General features: G+C 44.3%; 1 protein-coding gene and 1 long non-coding RNA gene across 2 annotated transcripts; both read right to left on the bottom strand.

Moving 5' to 3' along the window:
• Positions 1–8168: 8168 nt before the first annotated feature.
• LOC149301643 (uncharacterized) lies at positions 8169–11407 on the bottom strand. The gene is made up of 2 exons (XM_089484176.1): positions 11318–11407; positions 8169–9925 (listed from the first exon to the last, which is right to left on the bottom strand). Exons 1-2 carry the CDS (start codon positions 11349–11351, stop codon positions 8688–8690), a joined length of 1272 nt encoding a protein of 423 aa, XP_089340302.1. The 5' UTR covers positions 11352–11407; the 3' UTR covers positions 8169–8687.
• An 11-nt stretch (positions 11408–11418) lies between these two features.
• Positions 11419–16164, bottom strand: LOC149301642 (uncharacterized). Its single transcript, XR_016272235.1, has 3 exons — positions 15826–16164; positions 12169–12332; positions 11419–11472 (listed from the first exon to the last, which is right to left on the bottom strand). It is a non-coding gene; the product is annotated as an uncharacterized LOC149301642 (long non-coding RNA).
• Positions 16165–16366: the final 202 nt, after the last annotated feature.

The raw sequence follows: 16366 nt of genomic DNA, 5'->3' as shown, positions 1-16366 counted from the left end.
AGCACTTCTATCCAGGATGAAAAGGAGTCATTGTTGAGCGCCCTTTCGGTTCGGCTGGTCAACCAATTACAATTCCATGTAACAGTTACCTTGTCTAGCTTGTTTCATGTTTTTGTTTTATATACCGTTTAATTTGGTTAATTGCTATTAGTGAATTTCCCAGAGTGGCCACCAGATGGCGCTCCAGGATAGAAGTTGGTGAGAAGCCCAAGGAGGCTGCAGTGCCCTGAGTATCCAGAAGAGGGCGGCATTGTATTAGAAATGTTCTTTATTGATAAAACCGAAGTCTATGGGGACTAATGTGATTTTCCCATTGGCTCCCCATTCCTGAGGGGGCGTGGCCTCCTTCCCTTTACCTGGACCTTCCTCTGCTCCCATTGGCTGCCTATTCCCCCCCCCTTGGGTGCCCTGAAAGCGAAAGGACCACCGGAAGGAAGTGGGGGGAATTGCAGCGCTGCATCATGGGAAATTTGCAACTGGGGGGTTTGCGGTGTTGAAACAGAGCAGAAGCAGAGCTGCATTCCACACCAGACCAATTCGGAGTGGAATCGGAGTGAGCTTGGAAGCAATTTCTGAGCATTCGCTTGTTACCTATTTCACCAAAATGAGGGGTCACTTTGGAACCACTGCGGAAGCCCCATGGAAGGAGCCCCATAGAAAGGAATCCTGTGTGATGACACTCACATTTTCGCGTGGATTCGCATCGTTTGACCTGCAGTGGCTTCGGATCTGAGCTGCAAAGAGCTGCAAAAATCTCCGTGTGATAAACACAGTCTTTCATATTTCAGAAAACTCTGTGGTTTGGGGAATAAGAAGCTAATTATCATAATTGTTGTTGAAATTCAATGCCCCAATAATATGGAAGTCACAGTCTGTCAAAGTTTACATGAACTGTGTGAAATGTGGTTTTTGTTTTGCTGTTGTCTGTCCTGAATTTCCCATCTCCACTAAATGACCCCAAGATCAAGCAAGAAGAGAAAACTGTGTCTCCTTCCACTTTCTCAACCCCATTTAGAAATGTATGAACCTCTTCCATGGCCATGTTTAGTCACAGATTTGCTCCTTAACAAACACAAGGCTTGTAATCTTTCACAGAAGACATATTATTTGGGAGGCAGTTCAAGAAAAATCCTGCAAGGAAGGTGCCCTCAATTTCTTTTCTAGGCATAGAGGCTGGTGGGCTTTTTCATCCACAGTTTTATGGTGGAGGTGGCCTATGACAAACCTCCTTTGAACACAGACCAATGAAGAACTGCCTTCAACTTGACCACTAGCGAACCTGTTAAACGTTCACATGATGAAGAGAGTTCTGCCTGATGGATCCTATGATGCTTCTTCTGAGTTTCACTTAATTTCTTCAGGTAAAATTGTATTTATTTGTTAGACTGTTCTTATACTTTAAAAAAATCTTCTCCCGACAAAGGACTTGGAAAGAAGAAAGATCCCTCCACAAAATTGTCTGGCCTTAAGATGAATGACAAAGGCATCATGTGAAATGAAGAAGAGACGGCGATCGTGAACCAGACAATTCTTTCTGACCCAGAGGAAGGAGCCAAGTGAGTCTGGGACACTTTTATGCAATAGGTTCTTGGCCTTAGGAGAAAAGCCGCAATATGGAAAAGGGCCACCACTTCATCTTTCTACTCTTTGTTCAAATGGACAGGTTTTCTCTGACCTACGGAGTCAAAGCAGCCCATTTGGATGTTGAATGCGGATTGGAGGATGACTCACATTTGCCGCTGGGATCTTACTGGCATGGCTACAGGAACATGGATCTCATAGAATCAGACGACGACCTGGAACTAACTGAGAAGGTACAGAAGAAGCCTATGCACTTTCCATGTGTTTTAGAGTTGGGCAGCGTGTTCACATCTGGCTGTCTTGCAAAGAGAGTTAGTTATTCCTCCCCACTGAGAATTTATCCTTAAAGTAACGGAGGTCAGGGCATTAAATCCACCCCAAACTTTTTACTCAACTCTCTTCCCCCCAATAAATTCAATGTCTTGGACAGTCAAGATTAAAACCAACATGGATTCACTGTCCCACTAAGATGGAAGCCACTAAGGGGGTTGGATACAGTGGGACACAGACCTTTGTCCTTAGTGAGAGCCGTTCAATGAATTTTATGAAGCAAGTCAGGTTTATTTACATACCACCTTTCTACTGTAACAGTGAAGAGTGAACAAATTATCAATGGGGAATTTAATTAGCTCAGGGTCACAAGAGGAGGCCTGTTACTAGACCTCAGGGATCAGCCCTCCAGTCTGTATACCAGGAACTAGAAATCCAGAAATGAGGCAGAGGCTCTAAGTACAATCAATGTCTCTTTTATTGGAAACAGGGGTTCAAACACACACAGGCACATACGCACATGCATTCATACAAGGCTCAGGAAATAACTTGGTAGATGTGGGATAGATAATAGGCTTTTCTCATGGTAATACTCACCTCATGTAGAGGTTCTCTCTTGGGAAGTCCAATTTGTGTGAGGGTTTGTAAGTCTGCTTAATATTTAAGGCTTAGCAGACCAGGTCAGAGCGACTCTGATTTTAGTCTGACATAGATGTTGGCTGCAAAATGACCAGAGACAGGCGGTGACTGACCTGGGTGAGGGAGGCAGCTGAGAGTGGCTGGCAGCAGCACATCCCTAAATTTAGGAGACCTTTTAAGGGTTTGACAGGGTCTCTAGACAAAGGGCAATCAGTCAGAAAGTGTTTGAAGTGTAATTCACATCTTAGGTCCATGTTTTGATCTCACCAAATGTTTCTGCTAGAGTAGGAACACAAACGGCTATGCAAATCCCATTCCTTTGATTCAAATGGTTCCTCCTCAATCAAAAGAGAGAAACACTTCCTTAAGACATCTGCCTGATAGCAGCTAAGCAGCTCCTGGCATGATCTCACCCATCTTCAGAGCTGGGAAACGAAATTCGTTTACATATCAAAACCCATGGCTTCCCCTTGTTTCAGTGGAAACCTGTTATTTGGATCCCATGCTAGGGCCATACAGCTACTCAGGTCAAGATGCACTTTTGATATCAAGGTGCAGGTCAGAGCCTATCATTTAGATATATTAAAAGGTGCAGATCAATGCCTATCACTACTGGGGGGGGAAGTATATAAAGTGAATTCCTTACCAAAATAAACACACAACTAATAATAATAATAATAATAATAATAATAATTTACTTATACCCTGCTCTTCAACCAAGGCTATCAGAGTGGCTTACAAATTGTTAATTAGACATTTCCCAGATACAAGAGAATATTTCACTATACAACATTTTTGTTGGAGATTTGGGATATCTGCATTGCATATGTAAACAAAAATAGACACATCTCCCTTTAAACCTCCTGCATCTATTTGTAGAAAGGTACACAGGTCCAAATGATTTGTCTTGCTGGGTTTTCCTGTCTGACATGATTTGGAAATCGTTGTCGAAACTCATTTGTTTGTTTATTGCATCATTACCTTTACGTGTCTGTTATTTCTCAGTGTTATGTTTATTAATACAGAATGAGAAGGAGAAAAACTGCAATCAAAGAGCATATATTGTTGTTTTCCAATTACAAAAGAACAACCAGTAATACCATGATGACCATGTGAACCAGATGTGCCACCTACAACCTGCCCCCAGAAAACAATGTTCACATCAGGTTCACAATCTCGCCTTCCAACTCTTGTTTCTCCTGCTCCGGCAGGGAATTTTAATTAAAAACTAAGTGAGATTTTATTTTCTTTTTGTTCTTTATTTTCCCATCCAAAGGTCATGTTAGTTGAGAAATACAAAAGGCCACAGGAGAAGCAGCTCCAAGCCCGAGTTCACTACCTGCTGAATTTAGTCCAGAAATGGAGAAGAGAAAGGACAGTGTGAAAGATAAAAGTGAGGCCAGTTGTGCCAAAAACCCAGTGGAGAAGCCAAGAGGAGCTGGACCAGGTCTTTTGCCTTCGAGAGAAGTTTTAGCATCAGCTTTTGTAGACTTGATCTCCTTTGGCAGATGCAAGGAGTGAGAGGGTGCTCAGGAAGGATCTAAGGTCTTTCTTGGGCACCTGTTGACTCCATGCATTTGGGGACGGAGACCAAGTCTACAAAAGTTTATGCTTCAACTTCTTTTGCTCAGTTAGTCTCACAGGTGCCACAAGATGGCAATGCAATTTAAGACAAGAGTGATTTAAGTGGGCTTAATCTGTATTTAAAAATATGGCAAATTAAAAGAGAAGAGCCAACAGCCTTTTAAAACACTTTGAAGTGAAACACATGCAGAAATTTGAATCAAATCCAATGGTCCCTGGAAGTACACCTCAGGACTGGCAAAGCCTCGCGGAGGGCAGCAGAGGCGGGGGCCCATTGCTCCTCCCCACCACGGGCCCCTACTCTCCCCATCTGAGAGACAGATGGAGGCCAGGGGAAGGGCAGGAGGAGCAGGAGCAACAGCATGTACCCGTCACCCCCCTAATTTCCCCCGGCTTCTAGCTGTTTCTTCCTGCCCTGGAAGCCCCGCCTCCAATGGTGGAAGCCCTGCCCATGGATGGGTGAAGTCCCACCCACAGAGGGCAGAAGTCCCGCCCCCGGCACGTGGACCTAGAAATGTTCGCTATCACCGCAAAGGAGGCCAAGGCAATGCAAAATGCAGGATGTCATGGTGACCCCAAAGTGAACCTATCATGGGGTTTTCTTGTAAGATTTGTTCAGAGGAGGTTTGCCATGGCTTTCCCTTGAGGCTGAGAGCATATGACTTGCCCAAGATCACCCAGTGGGTTTACATGGCCGAGCGGGGATTTGAACCCTGGTCTCCAGATCCATCGTCCACAACTGGAGGCCAGGGGAAGGGCAGGAGGAGTCCACTACTGCACCCTGGCTCCCTCCGTCTCCCTTGCCAAGCTTTATTGTCTTTCTCTAGTGATTCAGGTCTTCTCGTGGCATGTCCAAAGTATGACAGGCTCAGCTTAGGATGGGTGACACCTTGCTTGAAAGGAGCACTTGTGAAACGGATCTTGAGGCCTTAGTAGACACCAAGCTAAACATGTCAACAGTATGGAGCAGCAGCCAGAAAAGCTAGAATGATTCCAGGCTGAATCAGCAGGACTCTAGATCATAGGAAGTAATAGTGCCACTGTATTCTACTCTGGTCAAGCTTCCCCTGGAATCCCGTGTCCAGTTCTGGGCAGCACGATTCAAGAGGATGTGGACAAGCTGAAATAATGTCTCCAGAAAAAGATGAGTGAAGATGATCAAAGATTTGGAAACCAAGACTTGTCCACAATACAAAATATATACCTTTATTGGCCTCCCAAAATGGGGAAAAAGTTGCATCGTGCAAACTTTCAAAGCTTCACTGGCTTCTTCGTCCGGCAGAGATGCTAAAATATTGAGTTATGTGACATTGGTAGCCAGAATCTTAATAGCATCGAAATGTAAAGAGTTCAATCCTTTTGGTGCAAGATCGGTCATTAAAACTATTGGAAATGGCTGAAATAGACAAATGGATATGTCTCATGAATTTGTTTATTTATTTATACAGCGCCTTTCTCCCAAGGCGGCTCTCAAGATAAAACACCTTTAAAACAATTTTAAAAAAACAATTTAAAATAAGACCATTAAAACAGTATAAAATTAAGGTTAAAAACATACAGAAGTGAAAACGCATTATTTAATACATCTACCCCATATAAAAGCCTAGGGAAACTTGTCAGTATTTGGGAACTGGAAATGAAATATTTAAGTAACATGTTGGGAGAAATGTCAACTGTTGGTTTTAGGATTAAGTAAGAGAAGCTGTTGTATAGTTATTCAGAATTTGGGATTATCCCTATATTTAAGATAGATCCAAAAATCATTTGTATATAAGTAACAGCATTGATTCTACATTGTAGGTGCAGCCTTTATTATTATCTATTATCATGTGTATATAAGGAAGGAACATTACCAAAAATATGTATAAACACCAAGCATAGATCTCTTAGGAAGGAGAGAAAGAGAACGAAAGGAATTCTTATTATATATTTTATGTCATTTTGTATGTCATGTCATGTTTATGTTATGTTTTAGGTTACAATAAACAAATAAATAACAGTTGTTGTGTGCCTTCAAGTCATTTCTGACTTATGGTGACCCTATCAGGAGGTTTCTTGTCACATTTCTTCAGAGGGGCTTTACCTTGATCATCCTCTGAGGCTGGGAGAGTGTAGCCTGACTACGGTCACTCAGTGGCTTTCACAGTTGAGTTAGGATTCAAACCCTGGTCCCGAGAGTCATAAACTTGTGCTCAAACCACTACGTGATGGAGCCACAGGCCTACATGCTGCCTCTGATTCTATTCAGGCCCTGTACACACCGGCCATTAAGGCCGGCATAGGAACGGTGTCAGGGCATAGTGTCCTCAAGTTTCATGCCCAACTCTGCCTCCCAGGATGCCCTGATGCCATGTGCTGCTCCACATGATGCAGCCCCAAAGAAGTGCTGCATAGCTGTGGCCATGCGGCTATGGTGCCCTTTTGAGGGCGCAAAAAGGAGCTGCTTTTTGTGGCTCCTTTTCGCACCCTTGACAGGCCAGATCAGGGCCACAGGGTGAGCCTGCCGCAGCCCTGATCCGTCGCAAAAAGGGGTGACTGCAGGCCGTCCCTTAGGGGTGGTCTGTAGAGCTTCTCAGTTAAGATGATAGTGAAGGATCTCAATGCAGGCAGAGGCCATTCCCCTTCTTGCTCATATGGACAAAGGGCAATAAAAGACAGATAATAAAGCTGCACCTACACTGTAGGATTAATGCAGATTGATGGCTCTATGCTTTGGAATTCTGGGGGCTAAACTGTATATACTCATGGATTCATAGAATCATAGAGTTGGAAGAGTCCCCAAGGGCCATCCAGTCCAACCCTATTATGCCATGCAGGAAATCTCAATCAAAGCATCCCCGACAGATGGCCATCCAGCCTCTGTTTAAAGACCTCTAAGGAAGGAGACCCGATTGCACTCTGGGAAAGGAATGTGTTCCAGTGTTGAACAGCTCTTACTGTCAGTTCTTTCTTCCTAACGTTGAGGTGGAATCTCTTTTCCTGGAGCTTGCATCCATTGTTCCGGGTCCAAGTATCTGGAGCATTAGAAAACAAGCTTCCTCCCTCCTCAGCATTACATCCCTTCAACTATTTAAACAGGGCTGTCATATCACCTCTTAACTGTCTCTTCTCCAGGCTGAACACCCCCAGTTCGCTAAGGTCTTCTTCATAGGGCATGGTTTCCAGACCCTTCACCATTTTAGTCACACTCCTTTGGACATGCTCCACTTTCTCCACATCCTTTTAAAATTATGGTGCCCAGAACTGGACACATTATTCCAGGGACTTTCCTCTGCTCCACTTTCCAGGAGGGAGGGGGCTCCTCAAAGACCTTTGTATATTTGGATCATGATCCCTTCCATGGTCATGCCTCTCTCTAAGGGACCCCTGCCCTCTTTTCTCATAATAACTCCCAAGTGCCTGGGCCCCAAGGAATCCTCTGAGGAGGAGGCAAGGAAGGAAAGAGGAAGAGGAGGCCTGGCAGCCCCCTGCCTTTCTTTGAGGGAAGAGAAGCTTCCTTCCTTCTTATAACCCCCAAGCCCCCTCCCAGAAGATCCTCAAGCCATTGTTCTAAAGGAACAAGGGTTGTTCCCTATTTCCATCCCTCAGAACAGAGTGTGAGAGCAGCAATGGCTTCAGGTCTGAGACTGTGCATGCGCACATACATCCAAAGGTCCCTTCTGATCATGTGCAGGGATCACCAGGGCCTTACTGCTGCTGCTGTTTATTCCACTGGTGGCCTTTGAGGGAAGGGAAGGAGTGTGCCGGGGTTCAGCAGTCTCCCCTTCCTTCCTTCCTTCCTTCCTTCCTTCCTTCCTTCCTTCCTTCCGTCCTTCCTTCCTTCCTTCCTTCCTTCCTTCTTTTGAGGAAATTTTGAGGAGGCTGCAATGGAGCCCAGGAAAGGAAGGCTATCCTTTGGAAATAGTATCTCTGTGTATACTCTATATACACACATAGATAGATAGATAGATAGATAGATAGATAGATAGATAGATGTGTGTTTGTCTCTGCTGTTCTTACAGCTGGGAATGGAGCTGAGGATTGAGGAGAGAAGAAAGTGTCAGTTTTGTGCATATTCACAAATTCTGTACATCAAAGAATCCAGTGTGTTGAAACAGCAAAGACCTTTATTGAAAACTCATATCAGAAATATGTTTAAGCCAGAACTGCCAGAATATATTGAAACCTCAAAACCTAAAACTCCACCTTCCACCAAACCTAGCCCCCACCTACAATTCCCATCATCTATCCCCCACTATGAGCCCCACTTTGCCATCCTTCTCACACACACAATCTCTCCCTGCCCCAGACATTTGAAGAAACTAGCTCCCTTTCTGTTACTACCGGTCCCCAACTTTCTTTGGCTAAAATCCCACAAATTCCAAATGCTATCATTGCTATTCTAGATAGATGCAACAAATCCCAGCCCCCCTCTAACTAACCTAAACCACAGTCCATAATCCCCAGCCAAATTTATAACCCAAAACAATTGTCTATACTAGTAGCAATTAAAACCTAAACTTAACAAAGCATAACTTTAAAACTTTATTTGAAATTTTGTCAATCTTCTTGATTTCTGTACTTTTTATTGTAAAATTTAATAAAGATTATTAAAAAACAAAAATAATGTTCCTTCACTGCTTGGATGTGTGTGGCTCTTCTCCTGTGTAGCCTCTCTGGTGATTGAATAGGCCTGACCTCCAAGAAAAACATTTCCCACAATGCTGGCATTTGTATGGCTTCTCTCCTGTGTGGACTCTCTGATGTTTCACTAGGTCGGACTTCAAAGAAAAACATTTCCCACAATGCTGGCATTTGTATGGCTTCTCTCCTGTGTGGACTCTCTGATGTTTCACTAGGTCGGACTTCAAAGAAAAACATTTCCCACAATGCTGGCATTTGTATGGCTTCTCTCCTGTGTGGACTCTCTGATGTTTCACTAGGTCGGACTTCAAAGAAAAACATTTCCCACAATGCTGGCATTTGTATGGCTTCTCTCCTGTGTGGACGCTCTGGTGTGTCAGTAGGTTTGACTGCTGAGAAAAACCTTTCCCACAATGCTGGCATTTGTATGGCTTCTCTCCTGTGTGGACGCTCTGGTGTGTCAGTAGGTTTGACTGCTGAGAAAAACCTTTCCCACAATGCTGGCATTTGTATGGCTTCTCTCCTGTGTGGATTCTCTGGTGTGTCATTAGGCTGGACTGCCGAGAAAAACATTTCCCACAATGCTGGCATTTGTATGGCTTCTCTCCTGTGTGGATTCTCTGGTGTGTCAGTAGGTTTGACTGCTGAGAAAAACCTTTCCCACAATGCTGGCATTTGTATGGTTTCTCTCCTGTGTGGATTCTCTGGTGTTTCAATAGGTTTGACTTGAAAGAAAAACATTTCGCACAATGCTGGCATTTGTATGGCTTCTCTCCTGTGTGGATTCTCTGGTGTGTCATTAGGTTTGACTTGAAAGAAAAACATTTCGCACAATGCTGGCATTTGTATGGCTTCTCTCCTGTGTGGATTCTCTGATGTTTCAATAGGTATGACTTCCAAGGAAAACCTGTCCCACAATGCTGGCATTTGTATGGTTTCTCTCCTGTGTGGATTCTCTGGTGTTTCAATAGGTTTGACTTGAAAGAAAAACATTTCGCACAATGCTGGCATTTGTATGGCTTCTCTCCTGTGTGGATTCTCTGGTGTGTCATTAGGCTTAACCTCCAAGAAAAACATTTCGCACAATGCTGGCATTTGTATGGCTTCTCTCCTGTGTGGATTCTCTGATGTTTCAATAGGTATGACTTCCAAGAAAAACCTTTCCCACAATGCTGGCATTTGTATGGCTTCTCTCCTGTATGGACTCTCTCATGACTGACAAGTTCTTCTGTAAAGAAGGATAATGACAGATAGTACTGAATATCAAAGAGAGAAAAGTGTTAGCCCAAGATTTAGCCCTATGTTTACTCCCCCCTATTTGATATTAAATTAACTTGGAGTCAGATCCCAATAACTCATTGCCAAAGGCAGAATAATGGGGCTGGGACCTGGACTCCAATTTTGATGAGGGTCAAGTGCCAGGGAGCAACCTTAAAACATCTATAAGACAGGCATGGAGTACTGATGGGATTTGGAGGAGATCTCAGGGGCAACCCCCCATTGTATTGCCTGGAAGGGGGGGGGGGGCAAGAAATGAAATAATATTTTGCCCCCAACATCCAACAGCATCCCTTTGGGGAAGTGGAGGCCATTTTGCCACTGTTGGACCCTCTCTGTGCCATTGCAGGGCCAAGGGAGGTCTTTCCCCCTTAAAAGGATTGAAGAGGGGCCATAAAAGGTAGGAAACCTGCTCAGGAATGTGCTGAGTACCATTTGGGTGTGAAATGCATTAATCTCCATGGCTACTTCCCATAAAATCCTAGAATTGGCAGTTTAAGATGGGGTATTTACAATCCTTAGAAACTGGAGAGGAATAGTGCTTCACTGAACTACAGATTCAAATATTCTATAGAATGTTGCTATCACAATTAAACTAGGCTTGAAAGGGATCTAGGACTCCTAGTAGACTGCAAGTTGAACATGGGCCAACAGTGTGATGCAGCAGCTACAAAGGCCCATGTGATTCTAGGCTGCATCTATGGAAGAATAGTTTCTAGATCAAGGGAAGTAATAGTGCCACTATTCTGCTTTGGTCAGGCCTCACTTGGAATAATCCTGGGTCCAGTTCTGGGCCCCACAATTCAAAAAGGATGTTGACAAATTGGAGCATGTCCAAAGGAGGGCAACCAAAGTGGTAAAGGGTATGGAAACCATATGAGGAGCAGCTTAGAGAGGTGGTTATGTTTAGCCTGGAGAAAAGAAGCTAAAGAGTGGATATGATATCCATGTTTAAACATTTGAAAGGTTGTCATGTTGTACAAGGAGCAGCCTTGCTTTTTGTTGCTACAGAGAAAAGGAGACACCACAATGGATGCAAGCCACAGCGAGAGAGGTTCCACCTAAACATTAGGAGGAACTTCATGACAGTGAGAGCTCTTTGACAGTGGAATATACTCCCTTAGAGTTTGGTGGAGGTCTTTAAAGAGAGGCTGGGTGGCCATCTCTTGGGGGTGATTTGAATGTGTATTCCTGCATGGCAATACGGGTTGAATTAGATGGTCCTTGTGGTCTATTACAACTCTATGATTCTATAATTCTAGTGGAACCATAGTGACATGATAATATAGTATGAAAGGGACCTCAGTCTTTGTAGAAAGAGCAATGGATTCAGGTTCCTTACCTAGAGAAGCCACATTCTCATAATTGTTCATCATTACATAATTGTACAAATGTTTCTGTTTCTTCGTCAACAGATTCCATTCATCCTTAGAGAAATATACTGCCACATCTGCAAAGGTCACCTGAAATAGAAAATAGTCCTCATCCAGAGAGTGACTAAACAAAAGGGGAGGAAATTACATGGTGCATCCAAATATTATTTCATGACTTCAGAATTCAGTCCAGGAAATAAACTTTAAATTCTGTTAGCAAACAAAAAGCTACTGCCTTTGAGATCAGATTGTCTTCAATACTTTCAATATAATAAACAATATAATAAAAAATATAATTTAGGCCATGGCTGGGATACACTTCTGGGGGAGCACTCTGGACTTGAGGGACACTGGGCCCACCCCCAATTTAGATCCAGAGGTGGTCTCCCATATCCTCTACATTTCACAGATGGAAAAGCAAGGCACATGTGGACAAGCAACACCAGAAGGTGGTGAGTATGGCCAAGGTTGTTTAGGAGGAAGATCACACTAGCTAGGAAGTGCACAGCAGTTTGGTTTTGCCTCAGCCTCCTGGCAAGGGAAGACCCTGGCAACTTCTCTCTTCTCCCCCTTTTTGAGTTCATGGGGTGCAAACCCCTTGGAAGTCACTTTGCAGCAACCCAAAAGAGATGAGGAGAAGGGGGAAAGTGGGAGGAGGATAGAGAAACCGGGACATTTTTGAAAGCCACTGAAAAAGTGGGGTGACAGAGGATTAACCAGGACTTTCTCTGCCAAAGTGGGACAAGATGTTCTCCACTTGCTTTCATGAGCTGCCCCAGCAGTGACACAAATGAAACTAATAGTCAGGATGGCGACTCACCAAAGAGTTGTACTTCAACAGCCTCTTTCTCTTGGACCCCAACTCCCTCTGCTTGGCCTCTGTGTTGGCCATTAGGTGGAAAGGGGTCCTGGTGGTCTTGCACTTGGGTCACTTCCAGCAAAATATGGCCCAAAACTGTGTACAAGGAGGCCAAGATGAAGTTCCTGAGAAAAGAGACTAGAGTTAGGTTTGATTTGTCAAGAAATCCTGCATCATTCATAGACACAGAGAACAGCATGGTGCTAGTGAGATATGCAGGTGACATATGCCTCCTTTGGGCCAATGCAGAGGTGTGTATCTCTTTCCTCCCTCTTTGTTTGTTTGCACCAAACAAAGCCCCATGGAGCTAGCATAGATTCACTGCAACTCCCCTACACAACAGATACTCCATGTTAAAATGCTTTTGATGTTGCTATATTGCGCAGCACGTGAGGCAACACGTTAACGTATGGCATCAGATTCTCCACCTTGACTGTAGTCAGTAGCTTGTGAGCTGAAGAAACACCTGTAACTTTCTCAGTGAGCAAAGAGACACTGTAATCTTCTGTCAGATGAGGCTTTTATTCCTATAAGAAGTTCCACTGTGTACAACACTATATACATCGACACCCTCCACCATCCACACCAGTAACAACCCACTCTGAGGCACACACTGTCTGACTCTTCCTCAGTGACAGTTGAGAATGACAGTTGACAGTTGCATCAACATTCCAATGATGCACTGTTTAAATGGTGACACATCTAACTGCCACTAGAGCTGTCAATGACTTCCACAACAGCTCCACCTAGTGGCCACATGCCTGTCATTTCCTCAGACCTGTTCACCATGGTCCTGACACTCCATGCCTTGTGAGAGTGGAGGGGGGTCAGGGGATGGGGAATTGGAGAGGACCCTGGCTATGTCCCTGTAGCTAGATGTGAAATGAGCGCATCATCTGCTGAAACCTCCTGACCTCCCCAGTGGCCCTCAGAGGAGAAGGCCTTCCTTTGGCTTCTGGCTAGAGAAACACAGCTGGAGGCTTCTCCAATGCCTCGCACCCAACGCTCTCATCAGGCATGGAATGACCATGGAGCATGGCTTCCACAATTCCCATTTTGCATTTTGTATTCCTTCTAATTTCACATCTATTTTAAACCTCTCCCTCATTTGACGATAAAGAGACCAGGGACAATCTAGGCCAGATTCTTTAGGTTCTTCTTGTATTTTGATCTCTAGTTTTCTTTCAGTTCATCCTTGTATCTTAACCATATAGTTTTCTGGATACTTTTCCTCCCGAAAAGAGCCTCATGCGGCGAACGCCATAAAGGTATTTTTGGACATATTCTACACTTGTTTTTCCCCAGATCTTCAATAGAGCTTTTCTTAAGAAATGATTTGAGCTTTATTTATGAACTTTCTCTTTACCGTAAATTAGGTATCCATGCCACCCAAATCTTAAATGTTCACCCTCCAGACATAACAACTCTTCATTCTCTGACAGAACCCATTCTCTAATCCAAAATAAACAACAAGCAGCATCATAAAGTTTTGAGTTTGGTCAACCCAGCCCTCCTCTACTTTTGTCATCACAAAGTATTTTTGTTTTTATCCTGGCTCTTTTTTATTCCAAATAAATTTTGAGATTTCCTTTTGCCATAGATTCAAGGGTTTTCATTCTGGATGATGGGTATCGCTTGGAACAGAAACAGTATTTCAGGAAGGAAACTCATTTGGATCAGTGATATTGTTCCTAATAGCAATAATTTCCCCCATTTTTATAGGTCTTTTGTGGATTTCCTTCCATGTGTCTCATAGTTATTGTGAAACAGATCTGAGTTTGATTTGTTAAATTTATTCCTAGATATTTAACTTTCTTTCATAAATCCACTGATTTCCAAAAACTCCTCTATTTTGGCTCTAGACGTTTGAGATCCTTTATACAATTTAGCATAGAATTCTTGGAAGGTCTTCTTAATTTTATTTTGGCTAGATGTTAATGTTGAATCTTTTTTAATTTCCGTTACGATGTTTTTTTCTTTTAACTCTCTTATTTTATTGGCAAGCCATCTTCCTGGCTTGTTAGGTTGTACAAAATTCCTTTGTTTAGATATCTAAGTTTATTCTGTATTTCCATTGCTTCTTCTGTATAGGTTTATGAGCGAAGATTGCATCCTGGATTATGCTCATTTTTGGGATATGAAGGCCTATAGAAATTCAGCTGGGAGACGTGTGCTCCGACAAGAGACCCCTAACATCTGGGGTCCCTCAAGGAGCCATTCTGTCTCCCATGCTTTTTAACATTTACATGAAACCGCTGAGAGAGATCATCCGGAGTCATGGGGCGCGGGGTTATCAGTACGCTGATGACACCCAAATAATTTTCTCTATGTCTCCGACTGATGCAGTGACCGGGGATGGCATCTCTCCTCTCGTGGCCTGTCTGGAGTCGGTAATGGGCTGGATGAGGGAAAACAGACTCAGCTTGAATCCAGAGAAAATGGAAGTACTCGTGATAGGTTCTCCTGGCCCAGGGATGGCGGTGGTTCCACCTGTCCTGAATGGGATCACGCTTCCCATGAAGGACTCTGTACGCAGTCTGGGGGTGCTCCTTGACTCCACCTTACATCTCAAGTGGATGCGACGGTCAGGAGCACTTGCTATCAGCTTCGGATGATACGCCAGCTGCGTCCCTATCTGAGCCGGGGGGACCTAGAAACAGTGGTACAGTGGTAACCTCTCGGTTGGATTTCTGCAATGCGCTCTACATGGGGCAACCCTTGTACCATACCCGGAAGCTGCAATTAGTGCAAAATATGGCAGCAAGACTGGTCACTAACATACCTAGGACCAGTCATATAACACCGGTCTTAAAAGACCTACATTGGCTGCCTATCTGCTTCTGGGCGCAATACAAGGTGTTGGTTATAACCTATAAAGCCCTAAATGGCTTGGGCCCAGAGTACTTAAAGGACCGCCTCTCTCCGTACAATCCGCCCCGCACACTCAGATCCACCGAGCAGCACTTGTTAAGAGTTCCGGAGGCTAGATTAGTTAATACCACCAGAAGGGCCTTTTCCACCTCGGCCCCTACCCTCTGGAACTCGCTGCCCATTGAGCTCCGTTCAGCAACCTCCCTGGTCCAATTTAAGAAGGGGCTAAAAACGTTCTTCTTCAAGCAGGCTTACCCCTGATTCTTTGCCCTGAGAGCCCCCTCTCCCCCCCCCCCTCTGTTAGTAGTTTGTGATTTGGCACAAGTTCTTTTATTGTTTTAATTGCATTCTTTTTAATCTATATTGGATGTATGTTGTTATTGTTGTTAACCGCCCTGATGTTTCGAAGGGCGGTATATAAATAAAGTTTTTATTATTATTATTATTATCATTATTATTATTATTATTATTATTTTATAAACCCAGTGAAACAAATACCTCACAAAACTCTAGTAAACAACACAGACAAATACAGTCCCCACACAAAGGACTCACTGGCGCACTGTGTCTTTGGGGTCTGGAAATTTCACTTCCACCTTCTGGGAAGATAATGTTGCCAGATGCTGAATTTGGGACTTTAGGCCTGCAAAGCATGGGCTCAGTCTCTCAGCTGCAGCCCTTCCACACAATCCTGGACTGAAACATTTAAACAAAGGTCCTCTTCTAGCTCCAGGAATAAAGGCCTACCTTCAGTACAAAGACCCTGACTCCTGCAGCCCCAGAAAGGCCTCTCCTGCAGTTCTTTATGGCCGGAGCTTCCAGGGTCAGAGTCCGTCTCCTCAGCCGTAGAGAAGGGTTGCTCTGAGTGCGAAGGAGGAGGAGGTCCACAGGGCTGAGGGAGGGAAGGCAATGGGGAAAGGTCAGTGCCAATGGCCATGGAGGGCAGAAGGTGACAATGCCTAGAAAACTCCTCTGAGTCACAGCCATAGTAACTCCTGGTAGTAAATAGTCCAGGGGACAGAGGGGGGTCTTTTCTCCCAAAGGGGGAGACAAGGACTGATGGACCCTCCCCATCTAGGGCCCAAAGGGAGGGTCTCTTTCCCACCTCTCTCTCACAGCCCCCAAAGCCCAGCCTCCCCATTGGCCCTGAGTCCCTGTCTCCCCTTCCTCAAACCCCCACAGGCCCCTTCCTTATTTTCTTCCTTCCTTCCTTCCTTCCTTCCTTCCTTCCTTCCTTCCTTCCTTCGCCCCAAAATGGAGGGCCAGAGGCACAAGGGGACACATTGCC

This window comes from Sceloporus occidentalis, unplaced genomic scaffold, assembly GCF_023333645.1.
Source record: "Sceloporus occidentalis isolate IW3139 unplaced genomic scaffold, rSceOcc1.0.p SCAF_21, whole genome shotgun sequence".
In the NCBI taxonomy this organism is placed as follows: domain Eukaryota; kingdom Metazoa; phylum Chordata; class Lepidosauria; order Squamata; family Phrynosomatidae; genus Sceloporus; species Sceloporus occidentalis.
Note: the sequence above shows the minus strand (reverse complement) of the source record. Positions and strands in the feature narration are given on the sequence as shown.

Excerpts from the sequence above, each read along its gene's own strand:
- LOC149301643 (XM_089484176.1), bottom strand. The coding sequence starts at position 11,351 with ATGATGAACAATTATGAGAATGTGGCTTCTCTAG. Across the intron at positions 9,926-11,317 it reads TGAGAATGTGGCTTCTCTAG|AAGAACTTGTCAGTCATGAG; the intron begins GTAAGGAACCTG and ends CCTTCTTTACAG.